This window comes from Acomys minous (genome assembly GCF_964271855.1).
Source record: "Acomys minous genome assembly, chromosome: 8".
NCBI classification, from domain to species: Eukaryota; Metazoa; Chordata; class Mammalia; order Rodentia; family Muridae; genus Acomys; species Acomys minous.
In genome coordinates, this window is record NC_140489.1 from 8,916,160 (window position 1) to 8,937,707 (window position 21,548).

Genomic DNA, 21,548 nt, shown 5'->3' on the forward strand with positions numbered 1-21,548 from the left:
CTAATGAGGAAGGCTTCCTCTTACCCAGTCTTTACACTTAAGACCTCAGCACTGCAGAACTGATGAAATACACACTGCAATTTGATGCCAGCTATAAGCTAATCAAACATTAAAAAAAAAAAAAAGATTATCAAACCATTCTGGTAGAGCTAAAAGCTAAGAGCAGTGGTCACCTCCAGCTGTTTGTCTTACCAGGTCTAACACTGGGCAATAACACAATCAGAAACCCAAACCCATTTCTTTATGAAGGTAGACATAGGGATGCAGAAAATTGCTTTGTTTCACATTTTATTACATCAATGGCTTGAAAATTTTTATTTAACTTCAGCAAATATTGGAAATAGAAAAATGAATTCTGCAGAATTTCACAAATAAATTTCCCAATCTCCACTAACAAATGTTATAATTCAATGAATGGCTAAGCAGTTATAATGCTATGAACATTCACCACAATGACTGTGCTGAACTAGAAAAACAAGCAGAGAGAGACATGGAAGTATTACTTACAACAGCATTATTACAACATATTTTCTTTAAAATTTTAACATGGATTTTATCACTTCAAAAGATATACAGCATTTCCGTTATATTTGCAAACTTAACCTTATACATCTTTTAAAATCTTGAAAAACTTTAAGCAATCTAAAAAGCACTTAGCAAAGTTTTAAGTCTACTTAATGGAATGCTATCCACTCCAATATAAATTTTCGTTTTAGAGAAGGTGACTGTAAACACTCATTATCTTACAACATGCATAGACTCTACCGACCTTCCTTCTGAATTGTAACGTTCCTGCAATTGTGCTTTACCACAGTGAGGAGAAGCTGCGCAGACCCAGGGAGCGGCGGGAGAGCACTGCACACGTCACTAGGCTCAGATGACCTAACTGCCTTTAGTCAATCTGAGGCAACTCTTACTTGATACTAAAAACTTGAATCCTGGGTCATGAGGTGTACAAACAGGACAGACAGGAGAGGAAGACAGCTCTGTTCTGTCTTTCCTATGCTTACATGAAAGCAGGGATCCAGTTAGTGTAATGCACTGTTTGGCTTATTTTTGGTGTGCAATTATACCAATAGTACATCTGATATTTAGAAAGATAAAAGCAGGGTATAGTTGAAATTTAAAGTGACAATGAACTCACTTAGAGTGGCATGTAGTACTGAGGAAACCATATAGACGGAGAACAACTGCTTACTTAGTCCACCACAGTCAGCCTTTTCGCCTTTTGTTTTTTGATTAAGGTTTGTGACCATCATCGGGTGGGTCTTACAAAAACAATCAGAAACCATCTTTAGGGAGCTGTCTTGACAAACATCTAAAGGGGCAGCAGGTGTGCTACACGGACCTCTGCTCCTGCTGACACTGCACCTGACTGTGACACTAAGCTGATCAGCACAACGGAGGCGTGGGGACCCCAGTTAAAGAGCTATATTACAGATTTGATCACTGCTGCTGACCAGTCAACACAATATTCAAGTAACAGGGTGTTTAAGTGGATAAGGGAAAAGAATTACCTAAACACTTTACATGTTTACATAAAATTAAATAAAACAAACTTTTAATGCATACGCAATACAGTTTATATCTTTAGGGATCTCTAAACTAAAAGTTAGACTATTATTTGTGACCATGATACTATATTTTGCACAATAACTTATATTTAGAAGATTTTCCCACAAAAATATATAATTATGACATTCACATTGATAATTTTTAAGAACGCAAAGCTTAAGTGACATTCCATCAGAAGCAGGCATCATGTCCCAAAACTAACCTGCTGGTGCACCTCATTTTTGACATGTTGAACAGTCACAGCTCAAGACCAGAGCCCTCAGCTTTGAAAGCTAAGTGAGTTCTTGGATTTACATCACTGTAGACTGTATCATGAAGACTATTCCACAGCAGCCAGGAAAAGACCACTTTCCCCCTTTGTCCAGTGAAAATGGCATGCCTCTTTCCCTTGGAGAAGAAGGCAAAACCAGCTACTCTGGTCACAATCATACCAACACCTGACTTTTCATGCCTGGAGGCCACTCAGGGCTTGGAACCAGGAAGGGACAGAACAGAATGAGCCTGGTGCCTGGCACAGCCACTCTGTTTGCCACACCTTCCAAGATGATCAGTAACTCTAACCACTGTGGAGAGGGAACAAGTCCTATAGAAAGGAGCCTGGGCACAAACACAGACATAAAGCCACTGGCAGAACGAGAAAGCCATTGCAGCAGCCACCCACACTGTCTCGGCTCACTGGAGGGAGGACATGCAGAAAGCTAGGTGAGCAGGGCCTTATCACATGCCTTAGTGTCCCCATGAGTCATACGCAAAGCACAGGCTGCCCCCGTCCCATGTTTCCTTCCCCTTTCAGCTACGCAGCAGGTTCATGATAAAAACACACACAACAGCTGGCTCGTTACTAGTGTTGCTCTGGCCCGTCCCTGGGTAGGGACTGTGGGCTGTGCCATGGCACTACTCCACAGCTCTTCTTAATCAGTGGGCACCTAATACGGGACAGGATGAAGAAAGTTCCTTTGTACTCGCCTTTGGAATGACTTTTCTCCAGACGTCTCAAAAACAATGTACACCCCACCCCCAATCTAGCTTTCTATAGCTGAACCTCTTTCTAAAGAGAAAATCAGCTAACTTTAAGAAGGGGAAGGGGGAAGGTGCTTAGGAGTCAAAACATCGAATTTTAATTGCATATTTTAAATTCTTAAGAACTCCGTTCATACCTTAAAGCATCTACTTTTTTCCTTTTTCTTTTTGGTATTGAAAGCAGAAAAAAAATCCAAATGATGCAAACAACAAAAGATATTTCCACATGGTTAGTGCAGTCTTAACTGGCCATGGATGCTAGAACGCAGTCTGACCATCTGCTCAAGGCCCTGCAGGCCCACAGTCTGGTAAGAGAGCAAAAGTGATTCTGCAAGTCTCAAAACATTTATTAGAAATCTTTGCTTGTTCCCAGTCCAAGCAAACGGCATTACATACCACTCTGTAGATTGTTTCTTTTCACCTTGATCTCACTAAGCAACACATCTATCACTCTTCTGTCCTATTTGCTGCTAAAAGACAGGGGATGGTGTTTGTGTGATCACACCAGTACACAAATGACACGAAAACCCACACGGAGTGATGTACAGTGGCCAGGCACACCCAGAGGATGAGGGCTAATGGCACACAGCATCCAGACAACCATGCCCAGCTTCCCTACTACCCTTTGCGAGCTGACCTGACATTTACAGTCTCTGCACTTGTCAAATCTGCAGGCGCTCTCCCCATCTGCCACACCTCAGTGATGTCATCTTTGGCAAGCAATAAACTTTAAATAAGACACTGGAACAGAAAAGGGATCGATAACATGGTTGCCAGAAGGAGAAGGCACCAATTCCAAATATACAAGCACCAGTACAGTGATATGAACCAAATCTCTCAGAGTTGGGTGATGATAGTGGTAGTTGGGGAATCAGGAAGAGATGGGGTGCACCCACATCCTGGGATTACAATGCTGAAGGTTGAAGGCAGAAAGCACTGAGGTCCACGTTCCCATTAAGCTACAATGTCTAAGGACAGTTGCTGCAAATGAGCATTTATGACTTGGAAGGAGAGAAAAGGGAAAGAGTTAGGGGCAGGAGAAAGGGGGGAGGAGCCACCTGACCTACAGGAGCTGTGTCAGGAAGCATGGCATGATGAAGGTTATGGTGTCCTCTGCCAAGGGACTGTGATTTCCAAAGAAGTACGGTGTTGCTTAGGTGGCTGCCCAAGAAAAGAAGGGGAGACGTTTTCTACAAGGCCTACGGGGCCTTCTGAGAATTACACTATGCACAAAGGGGAAACGGCAGGTCATGCAGGAACAGAGCCGGGCCTTTCAAGACTACCTGTTCTGAAGCTGTTGACTGGGAGAGCTGCCATTGTTGGGGCTCAGGGGCGCCAACTGGAGGGTAGGTCCCAGGCTCCAGAGAGGTGTGCAGGCTGTGGGTCCCTCAGCCCTCAGGCAGAATGAGATGCAACGGAGCTCTCTGGGAGTCGTGCCAACATGGAGGAACGAGCAAAGAATTAAGGCAGATGTAGCACAGGACCGGAAGTGTATGCCTTTTTTGGTAATAGCTGCTTGTCCACAGAGATGTGATGCAGATGGCTAGGTGATGTCTTGTAATACCTGATATCTGGGTGACACGTCGTCCATACCAAGTGTTCAAAGCTACCAGCAGTTTTCATGAGGCAGATGCGTATCTTACGTCGAGGACAGAAGCAGCCTGAAGAAGGGAACAAAAGGAGGAAAGGAGTGAGAGCAGCAAGCAGCACACACTGGCTCCAGTGCGCTCCCAGGGGGGGAGCGGGCACGCACTCACCAAGCCTACACCACAAATACCGCAGGACAAGCACTCCTGTTCCCAACGCAGGAAGTGCTGACTCATCATGGACCAGTTTTTTTTCTTTCTAAGCTTTGGCTTCACTATTTGCTGAAGGTGTAAGAATGATGCTTTCTCCCCAAAGTCAGATAAAATAGCTTAGGGGCATGTCATCACAGTACCTGGAAAGCAGGGCTGCTCAGATATGCCTGTAGTAGTAACTAAATGCACTGGCTGTGACATGGAGCTTCCTAACAAACAGCCAGTGGCTCCTGCTGGGACCCTGGAGGATGTGATAATCTTCCTTAAAGGGCGAAAGCAGTGTCCACTTGCCTCTTTTGCTCTTCAAAACTAACTATCCAAGAGACATAGTGTCTTACTACTGAGTGTGGTTCCCTCAGGTAGGTGAACTGGCACTGTAAAGATCCGCTAACTACACAGGCCTTCCTCTCTGGCAATCCCTCATCATTCTGATCTCAGGTGGAAATCTCTCTAACTGGCTGATCCATCATCCTCTGTAGTAGATCGCACACCTCCTGGGCTGCTCTGCCTTCTTTAAAATTGATAAGTCGGGGCTGGAATGATGGCTCAGAGGTTAAGAGCACTGCCTGCTCTTCCAAAGGTCCTGAGTTCAATTCCCAGCAACCACATCGTGGCTCACAACCATCTATGATGTGATCTGGTGTACATGCAGGCAAAACACTGTGTGTATCTGATAAATAAATAAATCTTAAAAAAACAAAACAAAAAAACAACTGACTAGTCAGGATTCAGGCTTTAGCTCAGTGGTAGAGTACTTGCGAATAAGTGCAAGGCCTTGGGTTCTGTCCTCAGCTCTAGGGAAAAACAAAACAAAAACAAAACAAAACTGACAAGCCTTTGTTTTAGTGGGATGTGTGAAAATGCCATGTGAGGAAGACATGCCGAGCTGCTAGACACAGGACAAGCAAGCTGGTGAAGTCAGCCAGACTTGCGTCCTGAGCACTGGCCAGACAACTGACCAGCACTCTAGCAGCAAGTCCGGCTTTTGGTGAACAGAAAGCATCACAAACCAATTTCCTTCAGCAAACTAACCTCAGAGCAGAAATAGCAGGGCTGCCAGAGAAGGCTGCTGATGTGACAAGCACAGCAGGGAGGCTGGCAAGAGAGCTCAGGCGTAATGGAGTCATGCCAGCAGCTCTGACGACCTGAGTTTGAGTCCCAAAGCTTACAGGTGGGAGGAGAGTGCAGTGGGAAGAAGGGAGAGAGTTGAAATGGTCCAAAGACTGAAAAGGACAGGTATGTAACACCCTCTGTTTTGTCCTGTTTTATTTTTAAAGAGAAGTTGAGTAAACAAACACAGGGAAGGTCCAACAGTGCAAAGACACTCTAACATGTCACTGGGGGGCACCGAGAGGCAGCAGGCACAAGATTGAAGCATAAAAAGAAAGGCTTCCAGGATGAATAACAAGGGAAAGTCAGCAGCACCCGTGAAGTTCAGTCAGGCAGGATTGAACCAGGGTGAGGAGGGCGAAGTAAAACTACCTGAAAGGAGCTGGGGCCCTCAGATCTCTCGTGCTGCCTCTCTCGACTCATGCTGTCTGTCAAGCCACAGTCCTACTGATCTTGTTTCCAAGAGCCTTGGGAACGGTGTGAAGAATGACGCGAGAGAAAGCTTTTATTCTTGCAAATGCTAAGTCCTTTTCTCCTTGCCTCTAACTGTTCAAAGTTCATGTGCTTCTAACGGGACAATCAACACTCACTGCTAAGGGTAAACATACACTCGTTTTGTGTAGCTGTTACACATCCCAGGGCTGCAGACCGGTTCTGCACCACAACAGCTTGAGAGTGCTGCTGGTCCTGGTGATGTGAGGGTTTTGTACACACCACCATACAGACCTTCTTGTGCAAAGTCCTCAAGAATCTAACTCTCAGAGTTGCTGTGCTGCAATGCTTTCCTTACACAGGGAAGCAGCTCAGGGCCCTGAAAAGAAGTGATCTCACTTTCCCTCAGGCCAGAGCCCAAAGCAAAGGTGAAGCAAACAACACAACCAATCAACTCCAAATCACCCAAGTAGTTTAAGAAAGACAGAGAAAGTGAATTTCAGAAAGGTAACTCAATCCTTAAGTTATCAGACCAGCGGACAAACCCAGACTTGTAATGACTGCCCAGCCTTAGCCTCGTGTGCCACTTCTGTAGGAGAGGGGCAGAATGTACCCAGAGCCCCTCTCCTGGGGTGGGGAGAAGCAGCCGGTAAGCGAGACTAATACAGCAAATGGAAGGGGACAGATGTGACTCTAGGGTGAGCCAGCTTCCTTCCTGACAGCACTGATGAAACAAGTGTCACCATCTCCAATGCCAGAAATCCCAGCAGCCACAGGACCTAGAACTGTCTTTACCAGCTTAAGCTAGCCATGCCTGGACAGCATCAAAAGCTAGAAGGAGGCTGCTGGGCATCCCTCTAAAGAGCTCCTAAACACATGCAGACTCACCCAGAAGGTCCTAACATCGAGACCTGCCTGGGTTGGACACTCCTTAGCAGCTCCTGATGGTTGTTACCACAAGTGCAGAAGAAAGCCAGGGGGAGTTATGTTGTCCATAGGCCCACAGTGACGTCACCCGAGGCAACACACACTGCTGTGCTTACAGGTGAATGGTGCTGAGTGGTGAGAACTGTAAGGTATTTCAGCAGCTGCAGAGCCCCGAGCACGGCCTGCAGGGAAGACTGCCCCTTCCAAATTTACCTCATCTTCTTCCTCAGGGATCTTGATGGAGCTTTCGGGGGACTTGACGGGTTTCTGGGTACTGGGCCCATTGGTCTCATCTTTACCATGTTCTGCTTCCCATTCTTGTAAAACTTCATCTATGTTGAAACGGCGCCGATAATTTACAAAAAAGTTTTTCACCTGCACAACTGACTTGTTCCCGATCACATCTGAGATTGCCTGAAAGTCTCGCCCGTATTTCCTGATGGCTAAGGACAGAAGATAATATTTTTAAAAAAATTAGTATAAGAGAAAAACATTTTAAAACTTTATATATATATATTTATTTATATTTTTATTTTACATATGTGAGAGTTTTTCTTATATGCTGTCTATACAGAATAAAGAGTCAAATCTCCTGGAACTGGAGTTACGTGTGGCTCCTGGGATTAATCCTGGGTCCTCTGGAAGAGCAGCAAGTGCTCTTACCATGTTTAAAAAGCACAATTCAGGTTGGGGAGGTGGCTGAGTGGGTAAAGCACTTGCTGATGACCTGAGTTCAATCCCTGGAACCCACCAAAGCCAGAACCAAACAACAAGAGCACAGCTGGTGCTGACCCCGCTACCCTAACAAAACACCACAGAGGCTGTGGCCGCAGACATGATCTCAGCATGCAACAGCCATGGGAAACATGACAGTCACCTTTACAGGCATCTTACAGACAGTGGCAGAGAAGTTTAGTAAAGTCCTGTCTGCTAGAAACCTTTCTTAGAGAATGTCTTTTTTGGGTTTTTGTTTTTGTTTTTTTTTTCTCAAGACAGGGTTTCTCTGTGTAGCGTTGGCTGTCCTAGACTCACTTGTAGACCTTCGTACAAGTTGCCGGTCAAGTGCCTATGGACATTCTACTGGGACTTTCAGCTTTGCTTTTTCAGAATCCTTAGTCTGAGGAACATTTCCTGTCTTAAGATGTTAGTGTTCATTTTGTCTTTTGAGATTTGTACTCATCCATTCACAGTGCAATAAGCAATTGTAAAATAATATACTCACACCCTTAGACAACTATGGCTTTCAGGATAATTAAAAAAAATGGGAAAGGCAGCCAGGCATGGTGGTGCACACCTTTAATATCAGCACTTGGGGGGGGGCGGGGGGAGCGGATCTCTGTGAGTTCCAGGCCAGCCTGGTCTACAAAGTGAGTTCAGGATAGCCAGGGCTACACAGAGAAACCGAGTCGGGGAGTGTGGGGGAAGAGGACAGGAAAGGGCTAGACAGGTCTATAATCCTAGCACTTGGGAATTTCAGGCAGAAGGATTTTGAGTTCAAGGCCAGCCTAAGCAACAGGCCAGACTGTCTTAGAAACTAAAAACATGGACTAAAGGGGTTTCACAGTGGTATAGCATCTTCAGTCCTCAGAGCGAAACGACAGCAGAGTGGAGCATGGCATCCCTTACATCTACCACAGTTCCCAAGTGCTGACTGAGGAGAGCTCCCTCATACCTTGTACGGCGAGAAGCTGCTCTTCCGTAGTCCAGCGTGCGTTGCATTTCTGAATAACCTAAGACATCCAAATGGATTGTTAACTTATTACATGCTTCTTACGGCAGCTTAACGAACTTTCTGTGTGTCAGGATTCTGAAATAAACTAGGTTCCTAAAATTAAGTCTATATTGTTCCAAAATAAGACGTATTGAAGATATGTACTCCACAGGTATCAAAATTTCAAGCACATAAAACCACCCCAACTCCGAGGTGAGCGCTCCCTACCTCCGGCAGTCGGTAAGGCTTTATCTGCCCCAACTCTGGGGTGAGCGCCCCCTACCTCCGGCAGTCGGTAAGGCTCTATTCCCCCCCAACTCTGGGGTGAGCGCCCCCTACCTCCAGCAGTCGGTAAGGCTCTATTCCCCCCAACTCTGGGGTGAGCGCCCCCTACCTCCAGCAGTCGGTAAGGCTCTATCCCCCCAACTCTGGGGTGAGCGCCCCCTACCTCCGGCAGTCGGTAAGGCTCTATCCCCCCCCAACTCTGGGGTGAGCGCCCCCTACCTCCGGCAGTCGGTAAGGCTCTATCCCCCCCCAACTCTGGGGTGAGCGCCCCCTACCTCCGGCAGTCGGTAAGGCTCTATTCCCCCCCCAACTCTGGGGTGAGCGCCCCCTACCTCCGGCAGTCGGTAAGGCTCTATTCCCCCCCAACTCTGGGGTGAGCGCCCCCTACCTCCGGCAGTCGGTAAGGCTCTATTCCCCCCCCAACTCTGGGGTGAGCGCCCCCTACCTCCGGCAGTCGGTAAGGCTCTATTCCCCCCCCCCAACTCTGGGGTGAGCGCTCCCTACCTCCAGCAGTCGGTAAGGCTCTATCCCCCCCCCAACTCTGGGGTGAGCGCCCCCTACCTCCGGCAGTCGGTAAGGCTCTATCCCACCGTCAAGTTTCTCCTTAAGAGCACTGTTCGTCTGCTTAATGTTCTGAATCTGAGAGGAAAAAAGGCTTTGTTTTAAAAATAAAAAGAGAATCAGGAAAGACATCTTTTTAACATTTTTGTTTTTTGTTTTTTTGAGATAGAGTTTCTGTGTGCAGCCTTGGCTGTCCTCAAACTCACGAGACCGGCCTGCCTCTGCCTCTCCATGTGCTGGGATTACAGGTGTGTGACACAGCACCTGGCTTAGAAAAGACATCTTTGATGGGGAAATGGAACCATGACAACAAAATTCCTCCAAGCCTAACCCCAACCAAGTGTGACATTTCTGTCTTCTCATGAATCATCTTTTCCTATATTTTGCTTGACTCAGCACATCTGGCTTTTCTATTCATGCCCAATCATGAGAAACAGTGACAGGAATTAAGCCACATTAATTCAATTTTCTCCATGGATACCCAAGTAAAACAGACAATAGGTATGCCCTTATCGTAGAACCCAAAGAAGAAGGCATTTTTCAAACAAGTTTTTGTTTTTAAAAAACCACAGAAGCAGTAAGAAAGTCAAGGAAAGAATGGGTGGACTATGATAAGGAAAACACCAGAGACAGTCAGGAGTGGCAGATATTCTCTAAAGGGAAAAAAAAGGTGTTTTGTTTTCCCAAACATATTTTACGTAGCCGTAGCTGTCCTGGAACGTGCTCTGTAGACCCACCTGCCTCTACCTCTCAAGTGCTGGGATGGAAGGTGTGCACCACCATTGCCTGGCTAATAAGAAATCTCATTAGCAAAGGAACACTAAGACTTTAGAGTAGGCAAGGCAAGGTGACACAGGCTCTGCTTTCCATCCAGATCCTTTCTTTCTCTCTTTCAAAAACCACTGTGCTATGAGTGTGATGCACGAGAGCATGTGTGCATGTGAGGCCAGCAGACAGCTCCGTGCAGTGCGCTAGGAGACTTCACACAGTCGGCCTTCACCTGAGCAGTCCGATAGCCCCTATCTAGCTTTTTTTTTAAAGATTTATTTATTTATTATTACGTATTTAGTGTTCTGCCTGCATGTACACCTGCATACCAGAAAAGGGCACCAGATCTCATTGCAGATGGCTGTGAGCCACCATGTGGTTGCTTGGAATTGAACTCAGGAGTTTTAGAAGAGCAGTCAGTGGTCTTAACCTCTGAGCCATCTCTCTAGCTCACCCCCAGCTCCCCAATCCAGCATCTTAAACAGTCTCTCCTCCTCCCCATCTATTTGCCCTGTTTTCTCAAAACAGGGTCTCAGTATGTAGTCTTGGCAGGCCTAGAAGTTGCTGTGTAGGCGAGGGGCCTCCAGAACGCTGGGAGTAAAGGCATAGGTGACAACTTCTGGCTCCTACATAATCTTTTACACTTCCAATTTGTCAAGTGCTTTATGGGTGGTGGGTTTTGTTTTTGTTTTTGAGATAAGTTCTCACAATGTAGCCCAGGCTGGTCCTGTCTCAGACTCACAAGCTTGGGACTAAGGGTTAGAGTTGGAGGACAGCCTGGGATAGAAAGTCTTCAGAAGACGCAGCAGAGATGGGTGAAGAGGTGGAGTCCTAGATTTAGAATCAGAATAAACAGATTAGTGGTCAACATTTTGTCAATTGGAAAGGAAATTGAGTAAGAATTAGGATATGGTTTTGTGTGGCATTTAAAGAAAATCAAGCAACAGTGTCCATGTGTCTGGCCTGGTGCCCATATTGGGCCCTCCAGGTCGAGGCACCATTAGTTCTTTGCTTCACCTTGTTCACAGGGACTCCTCTCTCCTTTGAGAACACTTATTTTGCACTCAGAGAAGACTCCTGCCGTAGGCCAATCCACTGAAGAAGAGGACACTTCCACTCCAGCCCTCACTGTCTTCAAAGCTGAAAGCCAGAGGGGGCCAGCAAGCACGGGGGAGGCGGGGGGGGGGGGGGGGGGAAGCTTCATGTAGAAGGCCTTTGTTTTCCTGCTCACAGGGATAGACAGGATGACTCTGCACCCATCTTTTCTTACAGCCCTGAATATAGCTTTGAAGATTACAAGATGGCTTCTGCAGCTTTCAACAGGAGGCAACAACAAAAAGCTGAGACTCTCAGAGTAGAGAGACCAAACACACTGGACCCTGAGTGTGCCTGAACAGCACTTACAGCAGCAGCTACTGACAGCCCGACAGTGGGACTTCTTCAACTGGTTAATCATGCTTTTTGTTAATTTGAGGTGAGTGTTTCCTTGATATATACCAGCAAACTTAGGATTCCCAAAGTTACCATCCCTCTGGCTAGCTGTCTCTTCACTACCATGTTAGGCTCTAAGCCCTTCTCTTCAAAATTGCCAACCTGAGTAATTACTTCAAATTAAAACACTCCTGCCCTTGACTGTGCCTCAGAAAACCAAACTGTTTGTTCTGTCCACAATTAGGAGCAGAGGAGCCTCTTCTTCCCTCAGCACTGCACCCTCACTCACAGCGCTGTCCACAAGCAGCACCGACAATGCCCTGGCACAGCCACCCTCAGATCTACTAGGAGCAGACCACAAGGATTAGCTTCCTCATTTGAAAGAGGTCCATGGGCCAATTAAGTGATTCCCCTAAGGTCAGCGCAGAGCTCTGCTGGCAGCAGGCTATGGCGCTGTCCTCTGCCTCTGGGAGGATGCTTGCCTGCCCACCCCTATGCTGCCTCCTTGAACCAAAGTAAAGGCAGAGCTATGGATTCACCCTTTAGGAGACTACCGGAAGGTCTGACCACCTTTGACAGTTGTTTTCCCATCACTCAGTCTTAACTAATCAAGAAGTAGAAGAAGGGGAGAGAGGAAGAGAAGGGAAGAGGAAGAGGAACACTTAATGAAAGGCCCCTTCTAGATTCAAAAAATAATATCCATTAACTGGATATATGACCAGTGGTGTGTATGAGGTCTCAGGTACAACTGTTATCCCTGACTCATGCCCTGACAAAAAAACCCCTCTGTTATAAGAGCACCCCAAAATGTACCAGACATCCTAGAATAATCCTAATGATGGATGTATAAGCCTTACACATCAAAAGTAACACAAGACAAATAATGAATGCTCTGCATGGGTGTGGGGGCACACTATCTTCACTCATCAGAAAACACAGGAAAGATAGTAATTTCAAAGTTGGTGGGTGGCACATGCAAGCTGATCTCTGAATTTGAGGCCAGACTAATCTACAGATTGAGTTCCAGGACACACACGGAACACAGAGAAACTGTCTTTAAAAAAAAAAAAAATCACCAAAACAAAAAAGATGTTATTTTGATAGCTGTAACAAAATCTCAAAATTCCAGAACTTTTTTTTTTCTGGAAACTGAGAAAGTGATACAAATTCTTAAGTAAATACAAAGGGCCAAGGATAATGAGGCCTAGGAAGCCTCACTGCTACACACACAGTGTGTAAAGCACATGGCATCAGAGCACTGTGCATTGGTGAAGGACAGACAACAGAACAGAGGACACAAAATCAGACCTGTGCCTGTTTAAACAGAAGTCTCAATGCACTGCAGGAAACAAACAACAGCCTATTCAGTGAAAAGTAGCTGGTGAAATAGATGCCCATACTCAAACATCTGCGTGTAACACCACACCGAGAACACTTCTAAGTAGACTGACGATCAAAATACAAAGGCTGAAACAATGATGCTAAGATGACATTCAACACAGACTCATCACCTGGGAAAGGGTCTTGTAAACAGATTTTATGTGTGCAGGTGTTTTGCCTGCATGTATGTCTGTGTACCACATGCATGCCTGGTGCCTGTGTACGTCAGGACTCCCAGGACTTGGACTTACAGGTGGTTGTTAGCTACCATATGGGTATTAGGAATCAAACCCAGGTCCTCTGCAAAGGAAGGCTACTTTTAATTGCTGAGCTATCTCTCCAGTCCCTGGAAGGTTCTTACCGGCACTGAAAACCAACCATCCCAGCACTCAGGGAGTCAGAAGCAGGCAGATCTCTGTGAGTTTGAGACCAGCCGGGTTTACAAAGTGAGTCCAGGACAGCCAAGGCTACACAGAGAAACCCTGTCCTGAAAAAGAAAACAACAAAACCCACAACCCTACCAACCTGAGAGGAAAGACCAAGGCACTGTACTACTTTAATCAATTCCAGAAAAGTACTGTTAAGGGAGCAGGGGAACATGAGCAGTAAATCATCTATGAGATGGACAGAAAACAATTTAGAACTGGAAAAAAAGAATATTCCCTAAGGAAATAGAGGTAGATGCAGGAGCACTGAGTTTGAGGCCAGCCTAAGCTATGAACACTAATAAATACATACACACCAAAAACAAAACAACAACAAAACAAACAACAAACAAACCCAAAACCCCAAATAAAACAACACACACACACACACACACACACACACACACACACACACACACACACACACACACACACAGAGTCCAGCAGAAAATCTGGGTGTTGTTATAAAGCAATATCCCAATTGCTTGATTTACCAATAAAGATTTAGGAGCCAGATGCTGGGGTCAAGACTTGCCAGCTCAGAGGCAGAGAAAGCACCCAGTTGACCTTCCTACTCAGCACATGTCATGAAGGAAAAAAAGCCAAAACCCAAAAAGTTTGCTAGCTCAGCTGACAGCTCAGGAGGAAAATGCCAAAAGCTAAAAGCCAAAAGCCAAAAAGCTTAATACTCTTCTTAAATACTCTCTCTCAAAGCCCCTCTTTTCTACTTAATCCTTGTCAGCTGGTTTTTTGTTCTGCCTCTTGATGTAGGGTTAACTTTATTAAATCCTGTGTACAGAAAGCTCTTGGATTAAAGGTGTGTGCTAGGGCTGAACCATACCACACAAGAAACAGGTTTAACAGTTCTCAATCTTGAGGTTCACAATGGGATCAAGTATCTTGCAATACCAAGGACAAAAACTGGGCAGACATGCTACAGAAAATGGACAGCCAAGGGTAACCAAAGTCAACAAAGCCTTAAGGGACTTTATCACAATGCACTGGAGAAAGGCCACAATCAGTTTAAAGACAAGGGTTGACAATAATGTAGAACCATTATCAAGAGACAACTGTGTCACCCTGATAAGATTCAGCAATGCCTGGGGATATTTCTGTTATCACAACTAGGAGGGAGAAGGTGATCCACAGTGAATAGAGGCCAGGGAGGGTGCACCAGCCCAAAGTGTACTGTGCATTGGAAAAGCTGGTATGGTACAACCAAAATACATATCAACGGACAAGACCACTCTGGAAAACGCTCAGCATAATGACCTGTTGGTTCTACTCTTAGGGATCCAAAGAGATGTGCTCTACAGAGGTGCATGCATAATGAACCAGATTCCTAACTTTCATGGTAATAGTTTGAGTAATGGTCCCAAATATCTGCCATAGTATAATATATTATTAGTAAGTTATTTATAAAACAATAAGAACAGATCAAAAGTAACAGTTTTATCCAACACCAGCACATCTCATATAAAATTAACATAAAAATAAACATTATCACATGGTAATATAAAATAAGGTACACTGAGCCAGGTGGGGGTGACGCATGCCTGTATCCCCAGAACTTAGGCAGAGGCAGGCAGATCTCTGTGAGTATGAGGCCAGCTTGATCCAGCACAGCCAGGGCTACACAAAGAAACCTTGTCTTTTTTTTTTTTTTTTTTTTTTTTTTGGTTTTTTCGAGACAGGGTTTCTTTGTGTAGTCTTGGCTGTCCTAGACTCGCTTTGTAGTCCAGGCTGGCCTCAAACTCACAGCGATCCGCCTATCTCTGCCTCCCGAGTGCTGGGATTAAAGGCGTGCGCCACCACGCCCGGCTCTTTTTTTTTTTTTAATATTTTCATTTAATTATAATTTATGTGTGTTGGTGTGAGGGTGTTAGATCTTGGAGTTACAGACAGTTGTGAGCTGCCATGTGGGTGCTAGGAATTGAACCTGGGTCCTTTACAAAGAGCAGGCAGTGCTCTTAACCACTGAGCCATCTTTCCAGCCCCAAGAAACCTTAAGAAACAAAAACAAAGAGGGGAGGGACAATACTCAAGATCTTTTACTCAGTTCCTTAGAAATGAAAGGCTGTTGGGAGCAGGAAAGAGGCTGTATGAGACTAGCAATCAGAGTTCAATCCCTAGACTCCATGAAAAGGTAGAAACAAAAAATAAACCCCACAATGCTGTCTACCAAGCTCCACACATCATAGCATATTCACCACCCCTATATTAATAAGCAGGGTTGTTTTTTGTTTGGTTGGTTGGTTTTTCAAGACAGGGTTTCTCTGTTTTATCTTGGCTGCCCTGGACTCGCTTTGTAGACCAAGCTGGCCTTGAACTCACAATGATCCACCTGCCTCTGCCTCCTGAGTGCGGGGATTAAAGGTGTGTACCACCATGCCCAGCCAATAAACAGGTATTTTAAGAAGAGGAATAGAATTTTTTTTTTTCTTTTATAAGCTGGGAAGGCCTAGGTAAACAGTAAGGACATTCTATTATTCAAGATGACTCTGGGCACACTAGGCTGGCATATACCTGTCGTTTGATGGAGACCAGCTCCATGTCCAGCTGTCTCAGCACCGTGGTTGCAGCAGTAGCATTAGCAGACACAGCCTCGACATCTTCTTGAGAAAGAAACATGCCTTTTGGAGGTTTCCTTTTTGCTCTATTTTTAGCTTGTGTGCTGTGCTTTTCTTTTTTGACCTGAGGAACTGTCTCAGTAGGGGGTACCTGCATGATATACATATTTGGTAAATGAAATTAAAAACAAAAATATCAAATAGTAAGTATGTGTCATTAACATGGCCCCAAACAATCTAAAACAACCACTGTGTTAATCTAAGCACCACCCACTGAGAGGCTATGAGCAAAGAATGCTCCTTTCTTCTGAACAGAAACACTGTATTCTTTATTTTCCTGCCTTTGATGATAAGCAACACAGGAAGAACAGCAGCAACCTGCATTCTCCTATGAGCTCTGTGGCCACGCAGTTGTCCATGTGACACACAGACAAGGGAGAAGATCGCCTCTGGGGTGGGGACAATGGGGAGGGGAGCAGGAGTATGAAATTTGGGCTGGGCGCGGTAGCACACACCTTTAATCCCAGCACTCGGGAGGCAGAGGCAGGCAGATCTCTATGAGTTCCAGGCCAGCCTGGTGTACACAGTGAGTCTAGGACAGCCAAGGCTACACAGAGAGACTCTGTCTCTAAAAAACAACAATGACAAGGGGAGGGGGGAAGAACAGCAAGAAATACAAACTTTGGGGCCAGAGAGATGGCTCAGTGGTTAAGAGCACTGGCTGTTCTTGCAGAGGACCCAGGTTCAATCCCCAGCACCCACGTGGCAGCTCACAACTGTCTGTAACTCCAGTTCCAGAGGAGCTGACACCCTTGCACAGACATACATCCATGAAAAACACCAATCACATGAAATAAAAATTATTAAAGAAAAAAATACAAACTTCAATATGAAAACCATTTCATACATGATTTCTTCTTGGACAACATTTAGCTTTTGCAGTGATTTATATAACTTCCTCTACAAATATGTTATCTTTTTTTCCTCCCCCTTTGTGTGGGGGGGTGGCTTTCTGTAGCCATGGCTGCCCTGGAACCGGCTCTGTAAACCAGGCTGGCCTGAAACTCACAGAGATCCACCTGCTTTTGCCTCCCAAATGGTGGGATTAAATGTGCTATCTTTTTCTTTTTTCTTTTTCTTTTTTTTACGATTTATTTATTTATTTATTTATTTATTTATTTATTTATTTATTATTGTGTATATAGTGCTCTATTTGCATGTACACCTGCAGCCCAGAAGATGGCATCAAATTATATGATAGATGGTTGTTAGCCACCGTATGGTTGCTAGGAATTGAACTCATGACCTCTGGAAGAGCAGCCAGTGCTCTTAACCTCTGAGCCACCTCTCCAGCCCCTGTGCTATCATTTTTTAAACAAATCACTGGGCTACTTTTAAAAAATACTTTCTCTAATACTAAAACCTTCAGGTGTGTGTGTGTGTGTGTGTGTGTGTGTGTGTGTGTGTGTGTGTGTATAAGCTTGGCAACAACGAATATGTCTTATAGGCAATCAGCTTTTTTTTTTAGATTTATTTATTTATTATTTATAGTGTTCTGTCTACTTCTATGCCTGTAGGCCAGATCACATTGTAGATGGTTGTGAGCCACCCTGTGGTTGCTAGGAATTAAACTCAGGACCTTTGGAAGAACAGCCACTGCTCTTAAACTCTGAGCCATCTTTCTAGCCCCTTATAGGCAATCATTTAAACATATTTTAAGTTGGGCATGGTGGTGATATATTTGTAATTCCAGCATTTGGGAGACAGAAGCAGGAGGATCAGGAAGGAGTTCAAGATCATTCTCAAACACATAGTAAGATTCTATAACCTGGGTTACAGAAGACCATGTCTCAAAAAAAAAAAAAAGTTAGCATTTTTGTCAGGGGTAGCAGTCAAGGATAAAAATGAACATATTTCTGATGATCTTGTTGTGGTAATAAATACAATAAAAGTTATTAGTAGGTAACAAACTATACTTGCAATATAACATTATTTCATAAAGACTACCTATGAATCATATGTGCTTTGATAACATTTTCCACTTAAACTAAGATTTAACCTATTTTCTCTTTCAGTCAGAACGTGTACCACATAAATAAGAATTATTTTTTTTAAAAGGACAAAATCAAGCTTGTTTACCTAAAATGTGTTATTGAAAAACCTAATAAGAGCTGGGAGGGGGCTCGAGAGATAGCTCAGTGGTTAAGAGCTCCACCTGCTCTTCCAGAAGTGCTGAGTTCAATTCCAGCAACCACATGGTGGCTCACAGTCATCTGTAATGTGACCTGATGCCCTCTTCTGCAGATAAATCACTCATATAGAATAAATGAATAAATCTTTAAAAAAAGAAAAAAAAGAAAGAAAGAAAAAGAAAGAAAAACCTAATAAATAAGAATACACCAAAACACCAGGCGTGGTGGCGCATCCAGGACAGCCAAGGCTGCACAGAGAAATCCTGTCTGAGAAAAAAAAAAAAAGATCCCAGACAAACAAAAAGAATACACCAAAACAAAGCACAACCCCAAGTACACTTCATTTTCCAAACAACGTAACTCCATCAACTCCAAGGATCCTGATATTAGGCCTTTCTGCGATGCTGACAAGAATTGCATCCAGAAAGGAAGACTTTTAACAGACTCACTCCTCACTTAAAGGTGAGTCTGCCTAAAGAATCTTAAATATACACATGGGGCACCTTGAGGCAGTAATTCAAATTTTAGGAATGATTTTAATGAAAAACTGTGTACATATACTTAGATATGTGACTATTACTTCAGTACTGTTCACAACAGTGAAGACTTAAGCTAGAAAGCTGCTTAAGCTCAATTAGCTCAATTCTGAAAGGTCCCTATGATGAAGTAATATGTGCTTCTGAATGTAAGTATATTTAAAATAAATTTCAAAACTGTACAAATTAAGATATCACTTTACTACTTTTAAAAATAAAAATTCTGAATTATGTATGTGTGTGTATATATATAAGTGTATATATATACATACATACATACATACATATATATATATATATATACATACATATACACATACATATAGAATTTAGAGGAAACTGTCTCAAAAGCTACCAAAATGTAACAGTGACTATATGTGATGATGCTATAAATCATATTAATCTCCCTTTTTTTCTGAACTCCATTGATATTTTATTATAAAAGGCATATAACATTGTTATAATTTTATAATTAGTCTTCTCCCTCTCACAGAAGAGGAGCCCGGGGACGCGGACCCTCCCTGGAGGCCTCCTCTCCGTGTGACTACAGCCAGCACCACTGTAAACACTACAGCAGGGCTGGTGCTGTTGACAAGGCTCCATCTGAACCTTTGGACTCAGCACTCAGTACATGAGTGTACAGCGGTAGGAGCTGTGGGTAGACCTGGTAACGGCATGCACTACTGCCTAAGAATGTTAGGAAGAGAGGTACCTCCTTTTTGCTTTCCTTATTTGGATCAATCTCGATGTCAACGGGATTACTTCCATTTGTTTCTTCCAGCTCATCCTCGCTGGAAGGTAAGAGCAGGTGACTGAGCGGTTATTCTGCATTAATTCTATTTCACATAAAAACTTAACACATTTATTCTAAACTTTTTCTACACATCTACAGACTGCTAGACAAACAAACGCTTTTATAATTCATACAAAATTCCAACTCTGCAGTTCTTTTGGCACAATGGTTCTCCTGATGCTGTGATCCTTTAATATGGTTCCTCATGTTGTGGTGACCCCAACAAAAAAATCATTTCATTGCTACCTCATAATTGTAATTTTGCTACTGTTACGGATGCTAACGTAAATTTCTGGAGACAGAGGTTTGCCAAGGGGGTCATGACCCACAGGGTTGAGAATCACTGCTCTGGAGATAAAGAAATTTTGCCAGAGTCCTGGCCATTAATCCTGCAGAAAGCTGTGTGGAAGGTAAATGACCTCTTAGGTGCTAGTACTGTGACCGTGAGTGCCTGTAGGTCTGTACCTAACAGGGTGGGGCCCACGGAGCAGGGCACATGCAGTGGTTCTCAGTACAATGCAGGAATGCAAAGAGGAACCACTGGGGGAGTCAGCTGCCTCTCTATGTCACAGTCAGGGAAAACAAATCCCAACCCATTTTATTCAATTTTGATTGTTATTTAGCAGAGCAAATCTGCCTGCAGCAACAAATTCAACATACAATCAAACTAGGCCTAAGATATAAAGGAAATAAAGCTCTAATGAAAAGAGGTACTGAGCCCGGTATAATGGAACGGGCTTTAATAATCCCAGTACTAGAGAGGCAGAGGTGGGCGGGGAATGTTGCGTTGGAGGCCGACTGATCTATACAGTGAGCTCCAGGACAGCCGGAGATGCAGAGAGAGCCCTTGGAGGGTAATACAGAAAACCTGGACAGCCTGTTTTTAAAGGCTCCAGACATTCCTACCACTCTAACCCAAACGCCTTTAGGTTTGTGTATTTTCTTCTGAATGTCAGGCGTCTACTCATGCTGAACAAACCTGCCCAGGACTGTTAAGCAGAACCTTCAGAACGCTTCACCAAGCATGAGGACAGACTCATTTCCACTGATCTATGCCATATGTAAACTGAGAAAGCAAGAGGTAAGACACAGCCTTCCTTCCTGAAGTTATTGAGTTATCTATCTGGGCGGGGAGGCAGGCTCAGCGGCAGAGTACTAGCAATGTGTAGAGAGCGAGGCTGGGTCTCTAGTTTGGGAGGCAGGGTATCAAGACTAAAGGCAACAACAAACGAACGCCCTTCTAAGAGAGGATGAACAGACCCTCTGTCACCCACACAAGACATGACACAGTCAAGGGAAGAAGGAGAGTGCTGTCAACACTAACTGTCAACTGGGCAGGAGACACACTTGGGTTAGCTGAGGGTGAGGGACAGCATTCCCTGGACTGTGGTCATGGGCTCAAGACCAAGCAGAAAGTGAAGCGAGCCCCAGCCTCCTCGCACTCAGCCTCATGACGAAAATGTGATGAGAGCCTCAGGCTCCTGCCACCATGACTGACCTCTTCTTCCTTGAGCTATTTTTGTTACAGCAACAAGGTAAGTAACTGATACAAAAACCTAATTTTTTTCCTTTTTAAAGCAAGCTAAACATAAGCATATAGCAAATGATTTTTTTGCTATCGTATTCTATAAATTCTGACCCATGAAACAACAACAAAATCTCTTTTCATTAAAAGGTGTCACCTTTAAGGGGAATAAAAGAACATATTGAAGTCCATTGACTGTAGAGGCATAGAGAGGACCTCTCAGGGGCCGGCAACTGAAGAAGCCTTGTGTGAGTTCTGGTATCCTTCCTCTCTGTGCCACCCAGCTCTTAGGCACCTAAGTGGTCAGAGGACATCCCTCGGAGCATGCTCACCTTTCTTCCCGCTCCCGTTTTTGTTTCCGAGCATGACGATCCATCACGCTAGTTTTAGTTCTTGTTTTCTTCCAGGAGTAGTAGAACTTCACCAGACTAGCTATGGATTTATCAGGAAGCTAAATGCAGAAATCAGGTTGGTGTAGATACAAAGATAGTGTTTATCAGGCAAGTGC

General features: G+C 44.4%; 1 protein-coding gene across 1 annotated transcript in view; it reads right to left on the bottom strand.

Moving 5' to 3' along the window:
• Positions 1-271: 271 nt before the first annotated feature.
• Positions 272-21,548, bottom strand: part of RCOR1 (REST corepressor 1) — an 81,560-nt gene continuing 60,283 nt past the window's right edge. Inside the window, exons 6-12 of the mRNA XM_084793516.1 lie at positions 21,373-21,491; positions 19,435-19,513; positions 15,951-16,145; positions 9,421-9,498; positions 8,536-8,593; positions 7,077-7,306; positions 272-4,256 (exon numbers count right to left, since the gene is read on the bottom strand). Coding sequence (XP_084649642.1) covers positions 4,215-4,256; positions 7,077-7,306; positions 8,536-8,593; positions 9,421-9,498; positions 15,951-16,145; positions 19,435-19,513; positions 21,373-21,491 — 801 coding nt within the window. The 3' untranslated portion in view covers positions 272-4,214. The remainder of the gene's footprint in view (positions 4,257-7,076; positions 7,307-8,535; positions 8,594-9,420; positions 9,499-15,950; positions 16,146-19,434; positions 19,514-21,372; positions 21,492-21,548) is intronic.